The sequence below is a fragment of the Callithrix jacchus genome, chromosome 20 (genome assembly GCF_049354715.1).
Source record: "Callithrix jacchus isolate 240 chromosome 20, calJac240_pri, whole genome shotgun sequence".
NCBI classification, from domain to species: Eukaryota; Metazoa; Chordata; class Mammalia; order Primates; family Cebidae; genus Callithrix; species Callithrix jacchus.
The window spans coordinates 47,378,439-47,402,338 of NC_133521.1; the positions used below are offsets into that span (position 1 = coordinate 47,378,439).

Below are 23,900 nucleotides of genomic sequence, written 5' to 3' on the forward strand. Positions count from 1 at the left end.
TGCCTACTGCACTCAAAATGTGTTATCAAAAAACCCCAACTTTTAACAGTTACATAATAACTGAGTGGATGCTGCACCAGTCTGTCTCATGAAGCAATTCCTAAAATTTAATGACTTCACGTTTTTTTTTATTATAAATAGAGCTGCAGTGAACATTTCTCAAGTTTTCCTTACTCTGACAAGAGTCCTTCTGCTGTGTCCCTCCACGAGGATTTGTGATTCTGAGCAGAAACGTTTCACTTACTTGCTTTTTTGAGACAGAGTTGCGCTCCGTCATTCAGGCTGGAGTGCAGTGGCACAATCTCGGCTCACTGCAACCTCCACCTCCCAGGTTCAGGTGATTCTCCTGCCTCAGCCTCCCACGTACTTGGGACTACAGGCATGTGCCACCACGCCTGGCTAATTTTTTTTTTTTTTTGAGATGGAGTCTCACTCTATCACCCAGGCTGGAGTGCAGTGGTATGTGATCTCGGCTTACCGCAACCTCTGCCTCCCGGGTTCAAGCCATTCTCCTACTTCAGCCTGCTGATTAGCTGGGATTACAAGCATGGTAGCTAGGCTACTTTTGTATTTTTAGTAGAGATAGGGTTTCTCCATGTTGCTAAGGCTGGTTTCAAACTCCCAGCCTCAGGTGATCAGCCCACCTCAGCCTCCCAAAATGCTGGGATTACAGGTGTGAGGCATTGCGCCTGCCCATGCCTGGCTAATTTTTTTGAGTAGAAACAGCATTTTACCATGTTTGCGAGGCTGGTCTTGAACTCCTGACCTCGTGATCCACCGGCCTTGGCCTCCCAAAGCACTGGGATTACAGGCATGAGCCACCATGCCCAGTAAATGAAGTAGCTTGCTTTCTTTCTTTTTGTGAGACTGTCTCACTCTGTCACCCAGGCTGGAGTGAAATGGCATGAACTCGGCTCACTGCAACCTCTGCCTCCCAAGTGGCTGGGATTACAAGTACCCACCACCATGCCCCGCTAATTTTTGCATTTCTAGTAAAGTCAGACTGGTCTCGAACTCCTGACCTCAGGTGATCCACACACAACCTTCCAAAGTGCTAGGATTACAGGTGTGCGCCACCTCGCCCCGCTGCAAGGTTTTAATCCAAAGTACTTTCAACCTGCTGGATTCTCCTCTTTGTAGCAAGTGCCTCGGAGACAGACAGGCTCAGGGTGGGGACACACATACAAGTAACAGGAAACGAACGCGCTACAAAGAAACTCCAGAACCATCATGAGATGTTGCCCTGCCAGGGTGCTGGCAGATCTTACCTTTTGTACATGAGAAGCTCCCTCTGTCTCTGAAGGCTGGCAGCCACGCCCCACCCGCTGATCAGACCCTGGAGCCGTCTGTGGAAAATCCCATACAGGAAATGCCCCTTGGAAGGTGAGTGGCCAGGGGACGCCGAGGGGTCTTGCTGCAGCTCCAGGTCAGCTGCCATCTCCTGGAAAAGAGCAAGATGCTGGCCTCCAGGCTCACTGACAGCCAGTCAGGGACGCTGAGAGGGGGCCTGGGGAGAGGTCTCCACAGGGGCCAGGGCCAGGTTTTTCAACTGGTAACCATTTTGAAATTGCAAAGATAGAGCAGTACAGGCCAGGTGCTGTGGCTCATGCTGCAATGCTAGTGCTTTGGGAGGCTGAGGCGGGTGGATCCCTTCAGGGCAGGAGTTCTAGTAATACTAGAACAACAAGGTAAAAACCCAGTGGCTTATCAATTAAAAAAAAAAAAGGCCCGGTGTGGTGGCTCACACCTGTAATCCCAGAAATTTGGGAGGCTGAGATCCACTGCGACAACCCGATCATTTGAGGTCAGGAATTCAAGACCAGCCTGGCCAACATGGTAAAACCCCATCTCTACTAAAAATACAAAAATGGCCGGGCTTGATGGCTCATACCTGTAATCCTAGCACTTTGGGAGGCCGAGGTGGGTGGATTAACAAGGTCAGGAGATTAAGATCATCATGGCTAACATAGGGAAACCCCGTCTCTACTAAAAATACAAACAGTTAGCTGGGTCTGGTGGCGCGCACCTGTAGTCCCAGCTACTCGGGAGGCTGAGGCAGGAGAATCACTGGAACCCCAAAGGCAGAGGTTGCAGTGAGCCAAAATTGTGCCACTGCACTGCAGCCTGGGCAACAGAGCAAGACTCTCTCAAAAACAAACACAGAACATCGCAAGGACCCCCATGTGCCCTCCGCCCAGATTCACCTCTGGCTAACATTCTGCCCAGACATCATTTCTGCCTCACAAGTCTTCTTCTTTCTGAGACAGCACCTCACTCTGGCCGCCCAGGCTGGAGCGCAGCAGTACAGTCTCAGCTCACTGCAGCCTTGTCCTCTCAAGCTCAGCTGATTCTCCTCCCTCAGCCTCCTCAGTAGCTGGGAGCTGGGATGGTAGGTACACACCACCACGCCCAGGGAGTTATTTGAATTTTTAGTAGAGATGGGGTTTCACCCTGTTGGCCAAGTTGGTCTCGAGCCCCTGACCTCAGTTAATCTGCCCACCTCAGCCTCTCAAAGTGCTGCGATTACAGGTGTGAGCCATTGTGACCGATGTCACCCATTCTGTCCCCACACATTTGCTCTCCCTATAGACAGGTGTGTGCATGTGTGTGATTTGTGTCTGGACAGTGTGAGGTGAATCACACACACAGGGCCTTGGCCCTGAACACAACTGTGGGCACTTCCACATGCTGCTTCTCCCTCATCGCTTGAGGACCCCATCACAGTGGCCACAGCTCTGTTTGCCCTGCTAGCTGCCAGACGGTGGGGGTTCCCTGAGGGTCCAGGCCACTGTCCCGCACATTCTGCCAGCACAGCTCATAAGCCTCCTTAATTCTGGAACATTTTCAGTGTGTTTTTTTAAGACATAGACATTTCTAAAGAAAATGAATATAACTTTCTAAATGCCAGAAGGTGCTCAGTCTGATGAAATGATGTGAATTTCCATTGTGGACCTTCCTAAGACCGTGCATCCTATTCTTTTAAACATCTCCAATGACAGCAAATGCTTTCCTCACTTTCACAGCCCAGTCTGGAGAACCATGTCCCACAAAGAGCACCACCCCACACTGCAGGGCCGGCTGCACTGCACCTTGGGTTCTAGCCCAGCGTGGGGGCTGTGGAGGAAAGAGGCTGAGCACTCTGCCAACACATCCATCAGCAGATACCATTTCTGCCCAAGGACATGTGGCTGCTCCTGAGAACGTCCAGGGACCTCCATCAAGGTGGCGTTTGCCCGAGGCTGGGCCACTGTGGCTTTTATACCTCTGTGTGAGGTTTGAGGTCTGAGCTGACTGGGGAAGAGACTTTCATAGCTCCTCTGCTCAAGAGAAATCTTGCCCTGCCCTCCTTCAGGTGGGAGGATGCAGCAGTGAACATGGCGTCCCACTTCTGCAGGCCAGGCAGACAGAGCATTGTGACTGGGCCCTTGCCCATGAGGAGAAGCACCAGCAGACAGGTAGTGGTATGGGAAAGGCTGTATTTTTTAAAGAAGAATAAAGGTCAGGTGCAGTGGCTCACACCTGTAATCAGCAATTTGGGAGACGGAGATGGGTGGTTCACTTGGGCCCAGGAGTTTGAGGCAAGCCTGGGCAACACACAGTGTGAGGATCGCTTGAGCCCAGGAAGCCAAGGTTGCAATGAGCTAGGGTCGCACCACTGTACTCCAGCCTGGGTGACAAAGCAAGACAGTCTCGATAAGAATAACAAGATTAAGAAGAAGAATCTGATGGCCTCACTGAGGAGGAGCCAGGTGGGTCAGGGGAAGGCATCTGGCTAAGGAGTTGGGAAGCCCCAGTGCTAGAATAGGAACAGAAAGGGACCTGGTACAGAAGACACACGGGTGGCCAGCAGCAGTGAACACCTGCTAACTGACACACAGGTATGTGCTGTCTATCTGCAGAGACCCCGATGCAGACACAGAACATGTGAGTACCCACGTCCCATCATAGCCTGTCTCCTGTGACACCCAGGGGGATGCCCACACTGTCTGCACTCCCCATTCACTCTACCTTGGACAGCTGTAAGGACGGACACCAACAGCAAAGGTCAAGATGAGGGATGAGGTCTGGGGTCTGGGGTCTCTTCTTCTGTGGGACGTTTTCCTAATTTCTAAGTAAATTTTCCCAGTATGCAAAACTACACGCTTCATGGTGTCTCCTTCCTTTCCCATGTTTTCTAAATTCAGGCATTTTTAAGAGTAGCACCAGAAAACCACCAGCAAACATGCACCAGACACATATCATCATGTAAAACAGGCCTGCAAATGCTCTTCCAAAGGTGCAGGGTCAGGTGCAGGCAGCAGACGTGGAGGCAGAACAGAGGCCTCACTCTGCACACTGCTCCTAAAGAACCCCAGAGCTCACTGGAAAGTTCTGAGTGTGACAGAAACGTGGACCAAAAGAACACCCTACTCTGCTGTGTTCTGCTTTAGCTTCCACCTTGGACATAAAATCCAGCAGGCTGTGCAGGTGCCCAATCATCACATGAAACAGAAGAGTCCCCAGCCTTCCAACTCCACAGGCTCTCTGACTTCTGCTATGTGAAAGGTTGTTAATGTCGCTTTCAAGAGTAAAGCATGGCTGGGTGTGGTGGCTCATGCCTGTAATCCCAACACTTTGAGAGATCGAGGCAGGCAGATCACCTGAGGTCAGGAGTTCGAGACCAGCCTAGCCAGCATGGAGAAATCCTGTCTCTACTAAAAACCCAAAAATTGGCCAGGCGTGGTGATGGACGCCTGTAATCGCAGCTACTCAGGAGGCTGAGACAGGAGAAACACTTAAACTTGGGAGGCAGAGGTTGCAGTGAGCCAAGATTGCGCCATAGCACTCTAGCCTGGGCAACAAAGCCAGATTCCACCTAAAAAAAAAAAAAAAAAAACCAACAGAGAGGCCATGCATGGTGGCTCACATCGTCAGGAGTTCAAGACCAGCCTGGCCAACATGGTAAAACCCTGTCTCTACTAAAAATACAAAAATTAGCTGGGCACGATGGCACGTGCCTATAATCCCAGCTACTCTGGAGGCTGAGGCAGGAGAACTGCTTGAACCAGGACCTGAGAGGCAGAGACTGCAGTGAGCCAAGATCTCGCCACTGTACTGCAGCCTGGGCTATAAAGTGAGACTGTCTCAAAAAAAAAAAAAAAGGTTAAAAAGTAGAGGAGCAACAATTTTATCACTGAAGTTGCCATTCTCTTGATTTTTTCTTTCTTTTTTGAGACAGTCTCCCTCTGTCACCAAGCTGGAGTACAGTGGCATGACTCGGCTCACTGCAACCTCTGCCGCCTGGCTTCAAGCAATTCTCCTGCCTCAGCCTCCCGAGTAGCGGGGACTACAGGCCTGGGTAATTTTTTCGTATTTTAATAGAGACAGGGTTTCCCCATGTTGGCTAGGATGGTCTCGATCTCCTGACTTCGTGATCTGCCCGCCTCAGCCTCCCAAACCGTGCCTGGTGAATCTTCTCTATTTTCAAATTTTGAGTGTCCCGAAGTTTGGAGATGGTTATGGCATCCAGGCTGTTTTTCTATTTTTGTGACGTTTGCCTGTGAAGTAAATTCACAGAGCATGCTGTCACTCTGGATCTCAGCCACTGTGTGAATGACCTGAGTTTTCATTATGCTTGCTTGGGTTAGGAACCGTTAAGGAAATATATAATAAATACATAGATATATTTTTATGAGATGGAGTTTCACTCTTGTTGCCCAGTCTCAAGTACAATGGTGTGATCTCAGTTCTCTGCAACCTCTGCCTCCCAGGTTCAAGCAATTCTCCTGCCTCAGCCTCCGAAGTAGCTGGGATTACAAGTGTGCACCACCACACTCAGCTAATTTTTGTACTTTTAGTAGAGACGGGGTTTCACCACGTTGGTCAGGCTGGTCTCAAATCCTTGACCACAGGAATCCACCCACCTTGGCCTCCCAAAGTGCTGGGATTACAAGAGTGAGCCACCATGCCCAGCCTATAATTAATACCTTTTTTTTTTTTTTTTAAGAACAATGCCAATATATTTAACTCCAGGACGAGGTTCTATGGTCCCAGGGAAAGGGGCCAGAGAAGTTGCTATAATTAATATCTTAGCACACAGCTTAAACAAAGTGGCACACTGAGTTCTGGCATCCTCTAACTCACCTGCAATCTGGAAATAATACACTCATTTCCTCTGTGTCCACCGAAGAACAAATCAGAATTCTCTGAGCGGCCGTAACTCCTTGAGCTGAAATGAAAACAGAATAAAACCCTCCTCAGTATCGCCTGATAGTGAAGTTCCCAGTTCTCCCCCTGCCTCCAGAGCTGGGTGATGCCTGTGCTTCTCTGACAGTGTGGCCCTCACATTAGTCAGTAAACGACAAAAACTGCGACCTAATACTAGCAACCCCAATCCAGGAAATACAAAAATCATGTACCATGGCCAAGAGGGTTTATCCCAAGAATGCAAGGTTAGCTAACATCTCAAAACATAATGCAGTTATCAATCAAATACAAAGCAAAAGCATACAATTATCGCAATGGATGCAGAAAAAGCACTTGATAAAATTGAACATTCTTTTGTGATGAACACAATCAACTAGGAACAGAAGGGAATCTTCTCAATACGGTACCTGGCATTTATGCAAAACCCACAGCTAACATCAAATTTAACGAGGAAAGACGGAAAGCTTTACTCCTAAGATCAGGGGCAATAAGGGCGTCCTCTCTTCACTCAGAGGAGTGTCGCTGTTTCTACTCAATACTGCCTGGGGCAGGGCATGGTGGCTCATGCCTGTAATCCCAGCACTTTGGGAGGCCAAGGCAGGCAAGTCACCTGAGGTCAGAAGTTCAAGATCAGCCTGGCCAATATGGTGAAACCCTCTCTCTACTAAAAATATAAAAATTCGGCCAGGCACAGTGGCCCATACCTATAATCGCAGCACATTGAGAGGCCAAGGCAGGAGAATCGTTTGAACCTGGGAGGCGAAGGTTGTTGCTAAGATCACGCCATTGCACTCCAGTCTGGGTGACAGTGTGAGGCTCCGTATTAAAAAAAAAGCTCAAAATCATTACACATCAGGGAATCAGGGAAGTGCAAATCAAAACCACAATGAAACAGCATTTACCCACTAGGATGGCTATTAGCAAAAAGGCCCGGCACAGAGTCTCACACCTGTAATCCCACCACTGTGGGAGGACAAGGCAGGCGGGTCACTTGAGATCATGAGTTCAAGACCAGTCTGGCCAACACAGTGAAACCCCATCCCTACTAAAAATACAAAAATTAGGCCGGGCGCAGTGGCTCATGCCTGTGATTCCAGCACTTTGGGAGGCCGAGGCGGGCAGATCACCAGGTCAGGAGTCCTGAAAGCCCATCTCTACTGAAAACACAAAAAATTAGCTGGGCGTGGTGGTGGGCGCCTGTAACCCCAGCTACTCTAGAGGCTGAGGCAGGAGGATCGCCTGAACCTGACTGAAAGGTGGAGGTTGCAGTAAGCTGAGATGGGATGGCGCCACTGCACTCCAGCCTGGGAGACAGTGAGACTCTTGTCTCAAATAAATAAATAATAAAAATACAAAAATTAGACAGGCGTGATGGTGTCTGTAGACCCAGCTACTTGAGGGGCTAAAGCAGAAAGATCACTTGAGCCCAGAAGGTGGAGGCTACAGTGGGTTAAGACCTCACCACTGCACCCCAGCCTGGGTGACCAATAAGATTCTGCCTCTAATTAATTAATTAATTAATTAATAAAAGACTGTCTTGAAAAAAAAAAAAAAAGTGAATAAATAAATAAAATGTAGCCGATCCTTCTGTTCCACAGTAACCAGGTCTGTGTAAACCTACCCATAAAGGCTGGAAGCCAAGCCGGGAGGCTGAAAAATCCAGTTTCTCACACAAAAATATTTGAAGACTTACAGACAGAAGCCATGTCTCCAGCAGCCTGGATGCTCAGGAGATGCTGCACCCCTGCACGTTATCCCCAGGCGGGGCTTCTATACCACAGGGAAGGTCAGTCAGCCTAGACAGGAGATGCTGCACCCCTGCACGTTATCCCCAGGCGGGGCTTCTATACCACAGGGAAGGTCAGTCAGCCTAGAGAGGAGATGCTGCACCCCTGCACGCTACCCCCAGACGGGGCTTCTATACCACAGGGAAGGTCAGTCAGCCTAGAGAGGAGATGCTGCACCCCTGCACGTTACCCCCAGGCGGGGCTTCTATACCACAGGGAAGGTCAGTCAGCCTAGAGAGGAGATGCTGCACCCCTGCACGCTACCCCCAGGCGGGGCTTCTATACCACAGAGGACTATGTAGGACTCCTAAAGTCAGCCCCCCGGGAAAGGCAAGAATGCTCTGCAAATCTAACCGCTGGATTTATGATGGAAGATTTGGTTTTTTGTTCTGAGATGGGGTCTCACTGTCACCCACGATGGAGTGTTACCACAACTCACTGCAACCTATGTCTCCCAAGCTCAAGCAGTCCTCCCAGTTCAGCCTCCCAAATAGCTGGGACCACAAGGGACCACAAGCACACACCACCATGCCTGGCTAACTTTTTTTTTGTATTTTTTTGTCGAGACAGGGCTTCACCAGACCGGTCTCGAACTCCTGAGCTCAGATGACCCACCTGCCTCGGCCTCCCAGTGTGGAGATTACAGGAATGAGCTACTGTGCCTGGCCTCAAGGCTGTTTTGACCAAAGAGTGGGATGTAACGTAACAGCAGATATATGGGAAACCTCAGGCAGTATTCTTGGAGTAGGGTTAACAGCAAGTCAACGTGGAGCACTAGCACCCACGATGGAGGGGCGTTAGCCTCCGCACCTGCCGTGAGCATCAATTAGCCATAAGGAAGGGTGCACTTATAAGGGCTATGACACAGATGAGCCTCAGAAACATTCTGCTTCCTCCTCAGCAAAAGAAACCAGACACTAAGGGCCACATACTATATGATTCTGTTAATAGTAAATATCCAAAACAGGGAAATCCATGAACCAAAGATGGATTCGTTGTTGCCCCAGGCAGGGGACATGGCAGGAAGGTACACACACACTTGCTATCCCTGCAGCGCGGCAGGCAGGAGCCCGCTGGGACAAAGGCGGGGTGGTCCCAGGTGCACTCCACCCATCCTTCTGGCCCACATGCAATGCCTCAGAAACTGCTGTGTCCTAAGCGTTCCGCTCAGATGGCGAGATGCTGTGGTGCCCAATACCAGCTAGACCATTTGTGCCATGCTTCACACTTACTGATCTTCAATACCAGGTGAAGGAAGAAAAAGACAAAAGTTGTTGCTCTTTCTTTTTCTTTTCTGAGACAGTCTCGCTCTGTTGCCCAGGCTGGAGTGCAGTGGCACAATCTTAGCTCATGGCAACCTCCATCTCCTGGGTTCAATTAATTCCCTGCCTCAGCCTCCCAAGTAGCTGGGATTACAGACACCTACCACCACGCCCGGTTAGTTTTTGTATTTTTAGTAGATGGGGTTTCACCATGTTGGCCAGGCTGGTCTTGAACTCCTGACCTCAGGTGATCCACTCACTTGGGCCTCCCAAAGTGCTAGATTACAGGTGTGAGCCACTGCGCCCGGCCCACAGTTGTGGCTGTCGACAAGTGTACACACATAAAGGAGCTACCGATTTGGAAAGCGTGCTTTTATTTTGTAGAGACTCAGACTTGCTATGTGATATGCTCAAGTGTGCTCTGCATAATAAAACTGGACGGAGATGAAAACGCAGTCTCAGAACTACTGTGATTAAAAGTAAGGCCTCATCGGTGTGTGTGACGGTTAATACTGGGTGTGAACCTGATGGGGCTGAAGGAGGCAAAGTACTGATCGTTGGTGTGTCTGTGAGGTTGCTGCCGAAGGAGATTAACGTTTGAGTCAGTGGCTGGGAAAGGCAGACCCACCCTCAATCTGGATGGGCCCCATCTAATCAGCGGCCAGCACAGCCAGAAACTCCCCTTTGTAGGTATCCCGAGTTCTGTCCCTCTAGAGAACCCGGACTAACTCAGTGTACACTGCTAACCTTTGGTGGAAATCCAACAGCGTGTTGACAAGAATGGTACATGCAGCCTCCAGGTCTCCGTCACAGCCCCCTGAGGCGGAGGGCTCAGGGAGAAAGCGCTCATGGATGGCCCACTGCTGGAAGTCCTGTCTGGAAGAGCAAACACTGACATCACTTCTGAGAAATGCTTTGTGGCCAGAGATTACCCACACCCACAAAGTAGGCCCACAGTAAGGAACACACAGCCTGAGTGACAGCTGAATGAAGACTGGTGGCTCAGGACCTCGGAGTCCTCAGTGAGATTCGACCTCACTGTGCTGCGGGCTGTGGGAAAGTCCTGGTCTCAGGAGTGACCTCTGTGACCCGTCTCTTCCAATGATCAAAGCCCACTCAGGATATCATCCCACTGGTTAACTGCTGACCACACAGCTGATGAGCCTGGTTAACAAAATGGCCAACCACACAAATGTAGGCTGGAAAGTCGCCTGAGGACAGACCTGAGCTCCTCATAGCCGGCCAGCAGGGAACGGTGAAGCAACCTGCGTCCTGACTGGGGGCTCTGTGCACAGGGACAGGAAAGGGCTCCTCACAGCCCTCCAGCCAGGGACGGTGAAGCAACCTGCGTCCTGACTGTGGGCTCTGTGCACAGGGACAGGAAAGGGCTCCTCACAGCCCTCCAGCCGGGGACGGTGAAGCAACCTGCGTCCTGACTGTGGGCTCTGTGCACAGGGACGGGAAAGGGCTCAAGACACACTCACTCAAAACTGCAGCAGCTACACCTGTAATCCCAGCAGTGTGGGAGGCCACAATGGGAGGATCACTTGAGTCCAAGAGTTTGAGATTAGCCTGAGCAAGATAGGGAGACCCCATCCCTACAAAAAATAAAAAATTAGCCAGGCATAGTGGTGCCCGCCTGTGGTCCCTGCTACTCAGGAAGCTGAGGCAGGAGGATCACTTGAGCTCTGGGGAGGGAGGCTGCAGTGAGTCGTGATTGTACCACTGCACTCCAGCCAGGGCAGCAGAGGGAGACCCTGTCTCAGACAAACAAATCTGCAACGCAGAGAACCATCAATACTGTAATCCATTCATACGGAAAGAGCCACACCCAGGAAAATGTGAGTGCTAGGGGCGTGTGCTTTATCCACACTGACTTAGGTATCACTCAAGTAATTAAGAAAGACAATCCCAGGAATACATCTCCCAGAGTGCTGGGATTATAGGCATGAGCCACCAGGCCCAACTAGGGTAGCTCTTTTAAACCTTTACCTTTCTGTATCTGAAAGAACATCAGCTTCAGGTCCAATTTCCAGTTCCAGGTGTAGCCAGTCTTGGTAAGTTAACTAAGAGAAAGGGAACAATTCAGTACAGTGAGGACAGAAGACACAATGCATGCGCCAGGCTTATAAAACAGGCTGTCATTTCATCTCATAAGCAGCCATCCATGTCCCTGTGTTATAATGAAATTGCAGCTGAAATCCCACAGGAAGGAAACCTACGTTCTGTCAGTAATTATTTCTATTCTTACAGCATTTCACTGGCACAAAGATGTTAGCTGTAATCCCTTTTGTCCAAGTATAAAAGGGCCATTTTAGTATGGGCAACGTAGTAAGACCCCAACTCTACAACAAATTTAAAAATTACCTGGGCACAGTGGCTCATGCTTGTAATCCCGCACTTTGGGAGGCTGAGGCCAGCAAACTGCTTGAGCCTATGAGTTTGACACCAGCCTAGACAACATGGCAAGACCTCATCTCTACAAAAGATTTAAAGATCAGCCAGGCATGGTGGCTTGTACATGTGGTCCCAGCCACTTGGGACAGCTTGAGCCCAGGAGATGAAGGCTGCAGTGAGCGACAGAGAGAGACCTATCTACAACAACAACAAAACCCCAAGAAAGAACCAGAAAAGAAACCATTCTACAGCTATTCACGGTAGCATATCTTTCTTTATTTCTGGAAACAGCGTCTGCAGCCCAGGCTGGAATGTGTGCAGTGGTGCAATCATAGCTCACTGCAGGCTCTACCTCGTGGACTCTAGCAATCCTCCTGCCTCAGCCTCTCAAATGGCTGGGGCTGCAGGTGCACATACCACACTCAGATAATTAAAAAAAAAAATTTTATAGTAGAGGCCGGGTGAGGTGGCTCACACCTATAATACCAGCACACTGGGAAGCTGAGGCAGGCGGATCATGAGGTCAGGAGTTAGAGACCAGCCTGACCAACATGGTGAAATCCGTCTCTACTAAAAATACAAAAATTAGCTGGGTGTGGTGTAATCCCAGCTACTCAGGAGGCTGAGGCAAGAGAATCGCTTGAACCTGGGAAGTGAAGACTGTGGTGAGCCGAGATCGGGCCACTGCACTTCAGCCTGGGTGACAAGGCAAGACTGTCTACATTTTTTTTTTTTAGTAGGACAAGGTGTTACTACGTTGATGGGGCTGGCTTTGAATTGAGCTCAGGTGACTCTGCCGCCTCGGCTTCCTAAAGTGCTCGGATTGTAGACGTGAGCCATGGTGCCAGTCTTGTGTTAACATAGTTCTTGTTTGTAAATCTTAAAACAGTTCCATGAATCAACACAGCCTAATTTCAGTATGTTGATTTGTGGACTAATCTCAAAACCTTCCACTGCAGGAAAAGAATCCCGTCACAGCAACATTCCTCCAGCACTCCATCTGGGTGAGACCAAAGCTGCAGTGCTCTGCACAGGGACACCCACAGACCAGCACACTCCATCTGGGTAAAGGCCAGAGCTGCAGTGCTCTGCACAGGGACACCCACAGACCAGCACACACTCCATCTGGGTGAGACCAAAGCTGCAGTGCTCTGCACAGGGACACCCACAGACCAGCACACACTCCATCTGGGTAAAGGCCAGAGCTGCAGTGCTCTGCACAGGACACCCACAGACCAGCAGGCTCCATCTGGGTAAAGGCCAGAGCTGCAGTGCTCTGCACAGGGACACCCACAGACCAGCACACTCCATCTGGGCAAAGGCCAGAGCTGCAGTGCTCTGCGCAGGACACCCACAGACCAGCACACTCCATCTGGGTGAGACCAAAGCTGCAGTGCTCTGCACAGGGACACCCACAGACCAGCACACACTCCATCTGGGTGAGACCAAAGCTGCAGTGCTCTGCACAGGGACACCCACAGACCAGCACACACTCCATCTGGGTGAGACCAAAGCTGCAGTGCTCTGCACAGGGACACCCACAGACCAGCACACACTCCATCTGGGTGAGACCAAAGCTGCAGTGCTCTGCACAGGGACACCCACAGACCAGCACACACTCCATCTGGGTAAAGGCCAGAGCTGCAGTGCTCTGCACAGGACACCCACAGACCAGCACACTCCATCTGGGCAAAGGCCAGAGCTGCAGTGCTCTGCGCAGGGACACCCACAGACCAGCACACTCCATCTGGGTGAGACCAAAGCTGCAGTGCTCTGCACAGGGACACCCACAGACCAGCACACTCCATCTGGGCAAAGGCCAGAGCTGCAGTGCTCTGCGCAGGACACCCACAGACCAGCACACTCCATCTGGGTGAGACCAAAGCTGCAGTGCTCTGCACAGGGACACCCACAGACCAGCACACACTCCATCTGGGTGAGACCAAAGCTGCAGTGCTCTGCACAGGGACACCCACAGACCAGCACACACTCCATCTGGGTGAGACCAAAGCTGCAGTGCTCTGCACAGGGACACCCACAGACCAGCACACACTCCATCTGGGTGAGACCAAAGCTGCAGTGCTCTGCACAGGGACACCCACAGACCAGCACACACTCCATCTGGGTAAAGGCCAGAGCTGCAGTGCTCTGCCCAGGACACCCACAGACCAGCAGGCTCCATCTGGGTAAAGGCCAGAGCTGCAGTGCTCTGCACAGGGACACCCACAGACCAGCACACACTCCATCTGGGTGAGACCAAAGCTGCAGTGCTCTGCACAGGACACCCACAGACCAGCACACACTCCATCTGGGTAAAGGCCAGAGCTGCAGTGCTCTGCACAGGGACACCCACAGACCAGCACACTCCATCTGGGTGAGACCAAAGCTGCAGTGCTCTGCACAGGGACACCCACAGACCAGCACACACTCCATCTCGGTGAGACCAAAGCTGCAGTGCTCTGCACAGGGACACCCACAGACCAGCACACACTCCATCTGGGTGAGACCAAAGCTGCAGTGCTCTGCACAGGGACACCCACAGACCAGCACACACTCCATCTGGGTGAGACCAAAGCTGCAGTGCTCTGCACAGGGACACCCACAGACCAGCACACACTCCATCTGGGTAAAGGCCAGAGCTGCAGTGCTCTGCACAGGACACCCACAGACCAGCAGGCTCCATCTGGGTAAAGGCCAGAGCTGCAGTGCTCTGCACAGGGACACCCACAGACCAGCACACACTCCATCTGGGTGAGACCAAAGCTGCAGTGCTCTGCACAGGACACCCACAGACTAGCACACACTCCATCTGGGTAAAGGCCAGAGCTGCAGTGCTCTGCACAGGGACACCCACAGACCAGCACACACTCCATCTGGGTAAAGGCCAGAGCTGCAGTGCTCTGCACAGGGACACCCACAGACCAGCACACTCCATCTGGGTGAGACCAAAGCTGCAGTGCTCTGCACAGGGACACCCACAGACCAGCACACTCCATCTGGGTAAAGGCCAGAGCTGCAGTGCTCTGCACAGGACACCCACAGACCAGCATGCAGTGCATCTGGGTGAGACCAAAGCTGCAGTGCTCTGCGCAGGGACACCCACAGACCAGCAGGCTCCATCTGGGTAAAGGCCAGAGCTGTAGTGCTCTGCACAGGGACACCCACTGACATGGCACGGCCAAGGGAGGGATGCTGCCAGTGCCCAAACGCAGGAAAATTCCCCCGAGCTGTTGGTGGGGACTGAGCTGTTCACTGCCTCATCCTTCCTTTTTCTTTTTCACTGTGCCTGCGATCATTCCTTACACTAAAATAGGGCATCATAATTTTGTGTAGCTAATATAGTTAACAATAAAATTAGTGAAAAAAGAAGTAAAATAATCTTGAGGGTTCTTTTTCTAAAGATCAAAACAACCAGGGAAACATCCCAGGAAATAAACAGTACCAAGGCACAATGGTGAGAGCAGCACCAGCTCCCACTCATCAGACGCACAAAGCGAGCCCAGAGATGCCAAGTGGCCACCACAGAACCTGGCAGACATGTTTAAAAGAACTTCCCAGCCAGGCGTGGTGGCTCACATCTGTAATCCCAGCACTTTGGGAGGCCGAGGTGGGCAGATCACGAAGTCAAGAGATCGAGACCGTACTGGCCAACATGGTGAAACCCCGTCTCTACTAAAAATACAAAAATTAACTGGGCATGGTGGCATGCACCTGTAGTCCCAGCTACTCGGGAGGCTGAGGCAAGAGAATTGCTTGAACCCAGGAGGTGGAAGTTGCAGTGAGCCAAGATCGTGTCACTGCACTCCAGCCTGGTGCCTGGTGACAGGGCGAGACTCTATTTAAAAAAAAAAAAAAAAACTTCCCAGGCGTGGTGGCTCATGCCTGTAATGCCAGCACTTTGGGAGGCCAAGGTGTGCAGATCAATGGAGATCAGTTCAACACCAGCCTAGACAACATGGTGAAACCTCATCTCTACTAAAAATACAAAAATGAGCCAGGCATGGTGGCGTGTGCCTGTAGTCCCAGCCACCCAGGAGGGTGAGGCATGAGAATCGTTTGAACCCAGAGGGCAGAGGCGTCAATGAGCCAGGACTGCACCACTGTACTTCAGACTGGGTGATACAGTGAGACACTGTCTCAAAAAATAAATAAGAATAAAAAAAGAAGTTTGTGTTGGGAGAAAGTGGGAAAGTATGACAGCGCATCTACCTATCCTATTTATTTATTTAAGACAGGGTCTCACTCTGTCATCCAGGCTGGAGTACAGTGGCGCAACCTTGGCTCACTGTAACCTCCACCTCCCAGGCTCAAGTGATTCTCCTACCTCAGCCCCCCAAGTAGTTGGAATAACAGGTGCACACAACTGCGCCCAGCTAATGTTTGCATTTTTGTTTTTAGAGATGGGGTTTCACCATGTTTCCCAGGCTGGTCTTGAATTCCTGACCTCAGGTGATCCACCCGCCTTGGCTTCCCACAGTGCTGGGATCACAGGTGTGAGTACCATGCCGTCTCATTATTATTTAACAGCTGCACATGAAGCCACAACAATCTCAGTCAAGATTCCAATCACACCTCCTAAGTGCTGCTGTTCTTGCCTCAGAGAGGACAGTCTGCACACACAAACCCTAGACTTGGGATGTGGCACCATGCAGGGAAAAGAAAGGTGCCACGTCCCATGCCACCCACCATGCAGGTGACCAAAGAAAGGTGCCACGCCCCATGCCACCCACCATGCAGGTGACCATGCAGGGAAAAGAAAGGTGCCACGCCCCATGCCACCCGCCATGCAGGTGACCTACCTGAGCATCTTCCCCCTTTAACAGCTCCTGGAAGGTTCTGTGTGTCCAGAGAGAGAGGGCAGCTCTGTGCCAGTCTGCAGAAGGCAGGTACAAGGGTCTCCAGGAAAGGCTGGCTGTGTCCTCCTGAGAAAGAGGCTGTCGGGCCTCTGGGAATAATCTGAGCACAAGGAACTGAAACTGAAACAGACCCAGCAGTTTCTTCATCAGGCAAGTTTCACCGTGAGTGGCTAAGAAAATGCTCAGGTGCAGACAGACCATCAACAGCCATGCCACACACACAACCCCACGTTCAGGGAACTTCAGTCCAGCCCCTGGGAGGGCGCAGAGCCCCTCAGTGGTCATGGTTGTGCACAGCGCTCCAGTGAACTGGCCTGTGTGCAGACGTTCCTGCCACCTACCTGCTTCCCTGGGTTAAATGTCTGGAAGCAGTGAAACCGCCAATCTCTAGGCCTCTGCAAGGGATGACGTTCCCACCAAAAATGCACACTAATTGGACAAGCGAAACAGGCTACCAGTGCTGTGTCACTGCATCCATCTCTGACCCAAGGAGACGAGGCTGCCTGCCGGGTTCATAACCAGCCCGCGACTGCTCAAAGGGCTGTGGTGGGTGGGGACTGGCTGGCCTCTCCTAAGCTCCAGTTCCATGCTTTCTTGAAAATCTTGGCACCTGAAACAAAGCTCCGCCTAGGAAGTCACTGTAAATACGTGCACCCTGGATCCTCAGGGGCTGCTTGCAGATTCTGAATTAATTTATCTGGGAAGACGCCAGGTATCAGTAGTTTCAAAAGCTTCTCAGCTGATTCTAATGTTGTGAAGTTGAAAACCGCTGTTTTCTTTCTGAGGCAGAGACTCACTCTGCAGCGCGATCTCGGCTCTCTGCAACCTCTGCTTCCCAGCTTCAAGCAATTTTCCTGCTCAGCCTCCCTAGTAGCTGGTACCACAGACATGCACCACCACGCCTAGCTAATTTTTGTATTTTTAGTAGAGATGTGGTTACACCATGTTGGCCAGGCTGTTCTCAAACTCCTGACCTCAATGATCCACCTGCCTTGGCCTCCCATAATGCTGCGAGTAGAGGCGTGAGCTACCACAACCAGCCTGAAAACCACTACTTAATAAACAATGCGTTTTTAAAATCCTGTAAAAGGACAACACTAGTGTGCAGTGCAATTTCACCCTTGCTGCCGACACTCAGGGTTTCCACCCTTGCTGTTGACACTCAGGGTTTCCACCCTTGCTGCTGACACTCAGGGTTTCCACCCTTGCTGCTGACACTCAGGGTTTCCACCCTTGCTGTCGACACTCAGGGTTTCCACCCTTGCTGTTGACACTCAGAGTTTCCAATGCTCATCTTTAAATTCCTCTGTCCTGATCGACATAAGGAGCATTTAGGAGACGAGAGAAATGAGAACTCTTCTTTACTGGGAAAGATACTCTTTATGAATTCGGAACTTTTAATTCACTCATCTGATAAATACCAACATCTATTTCCTTATAACTACAGACTTGTAGCTGTCTTCATTCAACTTCCCTTTACACTCAGAGAACAGAAGACAAGGCAGTGCTCAGCTGGCAGGCTGCCCAAGCAGACAGCAGACTCCATGGCCATGACAGCCAGACTCCAGCTGCTCCTGACATCGGTGCAAAGTGCAGCAGACCTCGGCTTTCGGCCAGAAAGCTGCGTAAACCTGATACTTAGAGCAGAATGAAAAAAACAGAAAACAAGGGAACCTACCTTTTTAATAAGGCCTGAAGATAAGCAGCTGCACAAAATACCAAGTGACTGGGAAGGAAATTTGCAGAGAGAGTAAGAAATGGCTGCTACACAAAACCTGAAAATGGAAATGATAACAGATAAATGTACTTCACACAAAATCCGCAATGAGGGAGGAAGGAACTGAATTTCACAAAACTGAATGTAGTGCATTCTAAACTGGATGGCTGGGGCATGAGTTCTTGGTTTTTTGGTTTGTGTGAAGACTGAGTCTCACTCTGTCACCCAGGCTGGAGGGCAGTGGCGCTGCCTCGGCTTACTGCAATCTCTACCTCCTGGGTTCAAACAAGTCTCCTGCCTTAGCCTCCCAGGTAGCTGGGATTACAGGCATCTGCCACCAAGCCCAGCTAATCTGTGTATTTTTTTTTTTTTAGTAGAGACAGGGTTTCATCATGTTGGCCAGGCTGGTCTCAAACTCCTGACCTCAAGTGATCCACCTGCCTTAGCCTCTCAAAGTGCTGGGATTATGTGCCCGGCACAGTCCTTCGTTTATTTTTTCTGTGATACAGGGCCTTAATCGGATGCCCAGGCTAGAGTGCAGTAGCATGATCAGAGCTCAGGGGATCACTTGAGCCCAGAAGTTCAAGACCAGCCTGGGCAACACAGTGAGACCCTATCTCTCAGTAGCTGGGTGTGGGGGTGTGCATCTGCAGTCTCAGCTACCAGGATGATCGCTTGAGCCTGGGGGATCAAGGCTACAGTCAGCCATGATCACTACACCATACTCCAGCCTGGGTGACACAGTGAGATCTTGTGTCATTTATTCATATGTAAGTACATACAGCAACACCCGTGTGAAAAATGAGATTCCATGAGGCAAAGGAGACGGAGCCATCATTCCCAGCAGGGAGTTGCTGTCATGGTGTTTTTTTTTAGCTTTTGTTTCTAGACAGAGTCTAGCACTGTTGCCTAGGCTGGAGTGCAGTGGGACGATCTGCAACCTCTGCCTCCCATGTTCCAGTGATTCTCCTGCCTCAGCCTCCTGAGTCGTGAGGATTACAGGCACCTGCCACCATGCCTGGCTAATTTTTATATTTTTAGTAGAGATGGGGTTTCACTATATTAGCCAGGCTGGTCTCAAACGCCTGACCTCTTGAGTCACCTGCCTTGGCCTCACAAAGTGCTGGCGTTACAGGCGTGAGCCCCTGCACCCGGCCTGTCATGGTGTTCTAAAGAGTTCTAGTATTTCTGTTTCACAAATATGTATTTCGGCCAGACTTGGAGGCTCACACCTGTAACCCTTAACACTTTGGAAGGCCGAGATGCACAGATCATTTGAGATTAGGAGTTCAAGAACAGCCTAACCAACATGGCAAAACCCCATCTCTACTAAAAATACATAAATTAGCTGGACATGGTGGAACGCACCTGTAGTCTCAGCTACTCAGGAAGGTGAGGCATGAGAATTTCTTGAACCCAGGAGGCAGAGGCTGCAGTGAGCCACGACTGCACTCCAACCTAGACAACAGAGAAAGACTCTGTCTCAAAAAAACAAAAACCACCAAATATATGTTTTTAATTCTCCCCTCCTTTCTTATGCCAAAAGTAGCGTCTGAGACAGAGTTCAGTATTTTGCTTTCTTCACTTGAATTCATATAAGGCATCTCTGTGTTCCTAAGAGGGGATGGCCCTGTCTGCCCCAAGCTACCTGGACACCTCCTTCCTCACCAGCCCCTGATTTCTCCATCAGCTGTGTGCCTCTCACACCAACACCCAGCACTCAGTGTTGGGAGCCCTGGGGCGAGTGAGAACTGTCTGCTGTGGCCAAGAGCCTGGGAGGGGCTCTGTACCCCCAGAGTGCTGAGGGCCTGCATTCCGTGGCCCATGCCTGAAGGTGGGGGATTCACACAGCTGCCATCTGACTCCCTCTCCTAGCTCTACGTACATTGCTTGGGCCTCTTCTTAGTGCTCTGTTGTCCAGACCCTGTCATAATGCCAGCTGCCCCTTTTCCCCACAGGATCTCCAGTATCGCAACAGGGCTTCTGTCCTGACCTGGGCTACTTCTGCACAAGGACCCAGGAGCCGCAAGCTCAGCCCCAGCCAGGAACGCCCACTGGAGTCTCCTGGCTTTCTGTCCTGGCCTCTGCCTATGTGTGGCACCTGAAGTGAGGTCCTGAGGCCCTGAGCAGACCATTCTCCGCCTAAGCACACGGCCCCCATCTGCTGAGCCCTAGAGGAACAGTCCGAGGTGTGCACACAGGGACCTGCTCTCCAACTGCTGAGCCATAGAGAAACAGTCCGAGGTGTGCACACGGGGACCTGCTCTCCAACTGCTGAGCCCTAGAGGAACAGTCCGAGGTGTGCACACTGGGACCTGCTCACCATCTGCTGAGCCCTAGAGGAACAGTCCGAGGTGTGCACACAGGGACTTGCTCACCATCTGCTGAGCCCTAGAGGAACAGTCCGAGGTGTGCACACGGGGACCTGCTCACCATCTGCTGAGCCCTAGAGGAACAGTCCGAGGTGTGCACACAGGGACTTGCTCTCCAACTGCTGAGCCCTAGAGGAACAGTCCGAGGTGTGCACACAGGGACTTGCTCACCATCTGCTGAGCCCTAGAGGAACAGTCCGAGGTGTGCACACAGGGACCTGCTCACCATCTGCTGAGCCCTAGAGGAACAGTCCGAGGTGTGCACACTGGGACCTGCTCTCCAACTGCTGAGCCCTAGAGGAACAGTCCGAGGTGTGCACACAGGGACTTGCTCACCATCTGCTGAGCCCTAGAGGAACAGTCCGAGGTGTGCACACGGGGACCTGCTCACCATCTGCTGAGCCCTAGAGGAACAGTCCGAGGTGTGCACACTGGGACCTGCTCTCCAACTGCTGAGCCCTAGAGAAACAGTCCGAGGTGTGCACACGGGGACCTGCTCACCATCTGCTGAGCCCTAGAGGAACAGTCCGAGGTGTGCACACGGGGACCTGCTCACCATCTGCTGAGCCCTAGAGGAACAGTCCGAGGTGTGCACACAGGGACTTGCTCACCATCTGCTGAGCCCTAGAGGAACAGTCCGAGGTGTGCACACTGGGACCTGCTCTCCAACTGCTGAGCCCTAGAGGAACAGTCCGAGGTGTGCACACGGGGACCTGCTCACCATCTGCTGAGCCCTAGAGGAACAGTCCGAGGTGTGCACACAGGGACTTGCTCACCATCTGCTGAGCCCTAGAGGAACAGTCCGAGGTGTGCACACAGGGACTTGCTCACCATCTGCTGAGCCATAGAGGAACAGTCCGAGGTGTGCACACAGGGACCTGCTCACCACGGGGTGCCCAATTACCTGACCAGAGGGAGTTGGTCCAACCAAGGGCTAGACAACCCCAAGACAAAACAGAGCTCTCACCAGGACATCAAAGAGCGCCTCACAACGTGGGTAGTTATTATCTACTATCAATTTGAGCAGTTTAGTACAGTATGATCCCATTTTTATGAATGAAGAAACAAATGCAGGCAAATTATAAACACATGCCAGATAAAATTCTGGAAGGATATATACCAAAATGCTAAAAAGTTATCTCTGGGTAGTATGTCCCATGTCTGTCCCTTCTACTTTTATCAAACAAGCATGTGCCACTTTCTGGACAGAGAAGACGCAACTGGGAAGAACAACTCACTTCAGGCAGAAAAGCAAGGAATCCCTGGTCCTACAGGTCAGGAGGCTTTTGAAGAGCTCGGGCACAGGAAGGCCCACAGTGGCAGCAGGAGGACCCACATCCACCTCTGGGAGCACAGACCTGGACTCACCCAGGTGCACGGCCAGGGCACCCAAGCCCAGAATATGCGGCGCACTCAGGCTCGGGCCCTGCAATGAGAATGAGGGTGGCAGAGCAGACTGCCCTCTTCCCAGCTGGAATTTTCCAGGGCACTGAAGACAAGCCAGGAAGCAGCTGCCTGGCCCTCAGAGCAGGCCCCCAAGAGTGGCTCATGTAAAGCAGGGGCTCACCTGGTGACAAAGCAGCTGGCAGAGCCGGGTGAGCACTGCAGGGAGCACGCGTCCACACATGGTCCTCACGAAGAGGGTGGCCCAGGGCCCCTGCCTGCAGAGACAGCCACGAAACCATCAGCATTGAGTCCCGCACATCCCTCCAATGGCTAATCCAGACACCAGGGGCCCAAGAAAGAGCCAGGTTGTTCGCCAAAGCAATAGTCTTTCTGGAAGATAACCCATCTTCCACGGTGCTTCCTGAATTCTGCTGTGTCCTGTTTGACGAAACTCAGCATGGCCGCTTGCTCCCGTGGAGCCGAGCTCATGCGTGCCTGGCCTGTGGCCATGGCCCAGCAGGAGGGGGCACCCAGAGCAGCCCCACACCCCCAGGAGACACCCGCGCCTTCACCTCTCTGGAGGAGCCACACTGGACGCTGTCATCAGGTTCTGACAGAAAGACGTCAGCAGGAGGTCCACGGCCTGAGGAGACATGGTTCTTGTGAGTGCAGTGTCCCAGGGATGGGAGCAGGAGGAACCAAGTCGGGCAGTGCTTCCACTACTGACATCACAATTCTGCTTCACAAACAGAACTGCAAAAGGAGCTTGTGTTTGCAGAGCACATACAATGCAAACTGGCACCAAAGGCCCCCATTCCCCAATCCTGGGAAAGTAAAAGTCCAAGTGCCCTCACGCAACTGCCAATCACAAAATTCTACAGCAGTGAGCAGGACTGGCAAAGCTTGTGTGTCCAGGGCCAGAAAAACATTTTAGGTTCTGGGGCCACAAACAAGTCTCTGTCGCATACTCTAAAGAGGCTGTCAAGACGTGCCTGGTCAACATGGTGAAACCGTCTCTACTAAACATGCAAAGCTTAGCCAGGCGTAGTGGCACACACCTGTAGTCCCAGCTACCCAGGAGGCTGAGGAAGGAGCACTGCTTGAGCCCAGGAGGTGGAGGCTGCAGCCAGCCGAGATCATGCCACCACACTCCAGCCTGGGCAACTGTGGGAAGAAAGTTGCCCAGGTGCCATGGCAAGAGACTGAAGGCACAATCTGTCCCAGCATAATAAATACCTGATGACTTAAATACAGCAATGATGCTGAATATATTTACTGACTGCTTAGTTATACCATAATAAATGATTACTTAGTTATAGCAACGATACCAATTAGACTTACACACAATCACTTAATTATATACTCAATCTAATTACATTATTACTATTACTGACCTTTGCTTTAGTATTATAGGGTAGGAACACTTTTAGCCTTATAGTATAGAAATAATCAGATGAAATATAATATGGAACTGAAGGGACATTATGAGAAGTGATTAGGAGGCAAGAGTAAATGCCTTGTGGTAGTGCCAGTGCCTGGGAAGCACCCATCGCTTAGCAGGCTGTGAGGGCATTTCCCTTTCACTGGGGAGTTCAGAGAACACACAGCTCCATCCAGCTCTCGAGGAAGGTCTGACACCAGCCAGCGGGCCCGCAGACATCCAAGGGTTTAAACCGTCTCCGTGGTGCTGTGCTCTGATGGTCACCATCCTTGTCCACTTTCATGCTGCACTTTCCCACCTGATGCTCCCTTGTAAATTCTTAGAAGAACAGAGAATCCCCAAAGCCTTTGATCTCTCTGATAAGTGCACAGAAAGATACTGATGTATGTGCCTCCCCTCCTTGCAGTGGCTGCATGAGAGGGAGGGGCCCCCTGTGCTGTACGTACGTGGGCCCCTGTATTACAAGAATGTGATTGGCTTGACCCCTACTAATCAT

At 51.3% G+C, this 23,900-nt stretch overlaps 1 protein-coding gene and 1 long non-coding RNA gene across 52 annotated transcripts in view; one reads left to right on the forward strand and one right to left on the reverse strand.

Moving 5' to 3' along the window:
* The window catches only part of FANCA (FA complementation group A), an 80,523-nt gene that overhangs the window by 9,356 nt on the left and 47,267 nt on the right, over positions 1–23,900 (reverse strand). For 40 of the 50 annotated variants that reach the window (XR_013530331.1, XR_013530320.1, XR_013530333.1 and 37 more), the window contains 9 exons: positions 22,536–22,606; positions 22,145–22,238; positions 21,816–22,003; positions 18,167–18,263; positions 16,432–16,608; positions 11,228–11,301; positions 9,983–10,111; positions 6,124–6,208; positions 1,269–1,441 (listed from right to left, as the gene is read on the reverse strand). Coding sequence is in view for 34 of the 50 variants with exons in the window: in XM_078358033.1 (XP_078214159.1) it covers positions 1,269–1,441; positions 6,124–6,208; positions 9,983–10,111; positions 11,228–11,301; positions 16,432–16,608; positions 18,167–18,263; positions 21,816–22,003; positions 22,145–22,238; positions 22,536–22,606 (1,088 nt within the window). In the remaining 16 variants the exon portion in view is untranslated. The remainder of the gene's footprint in view (positions 1–1,268; positions 1,442–6,123; positions 6,209–9,982; positions 10,112–11,227; positions 11,302–16,431; positions 16,609–18,166; positions 18,264–21,815; positions 22,004–22,144; positions 22,239–22,535; positions 22,607–23,900) is intronic. The other 10 variants (XR_013530328.1, XR_013530324.1, XR_013530325.1 and 7 more) reach the window with 1 other exon arrangement.
* Positions 3,101–4,138, forward strand: LOC144580567 (uncharacterized). 2 transcript variants are annotated; one of them, XR_013530345.1, is made up of 3 exons: positions 3,101–3,222; positions 3,353–3,455; positions 3,900–4,138. It is a non-coding gene; the product is annotated as an uncharacterized LOC144580567 (long non-coding RNA). The 2 variants fall into 2 exon arrangements; XR_013530346.1 differs by having other exon boundaries at positions 3,879–4,013.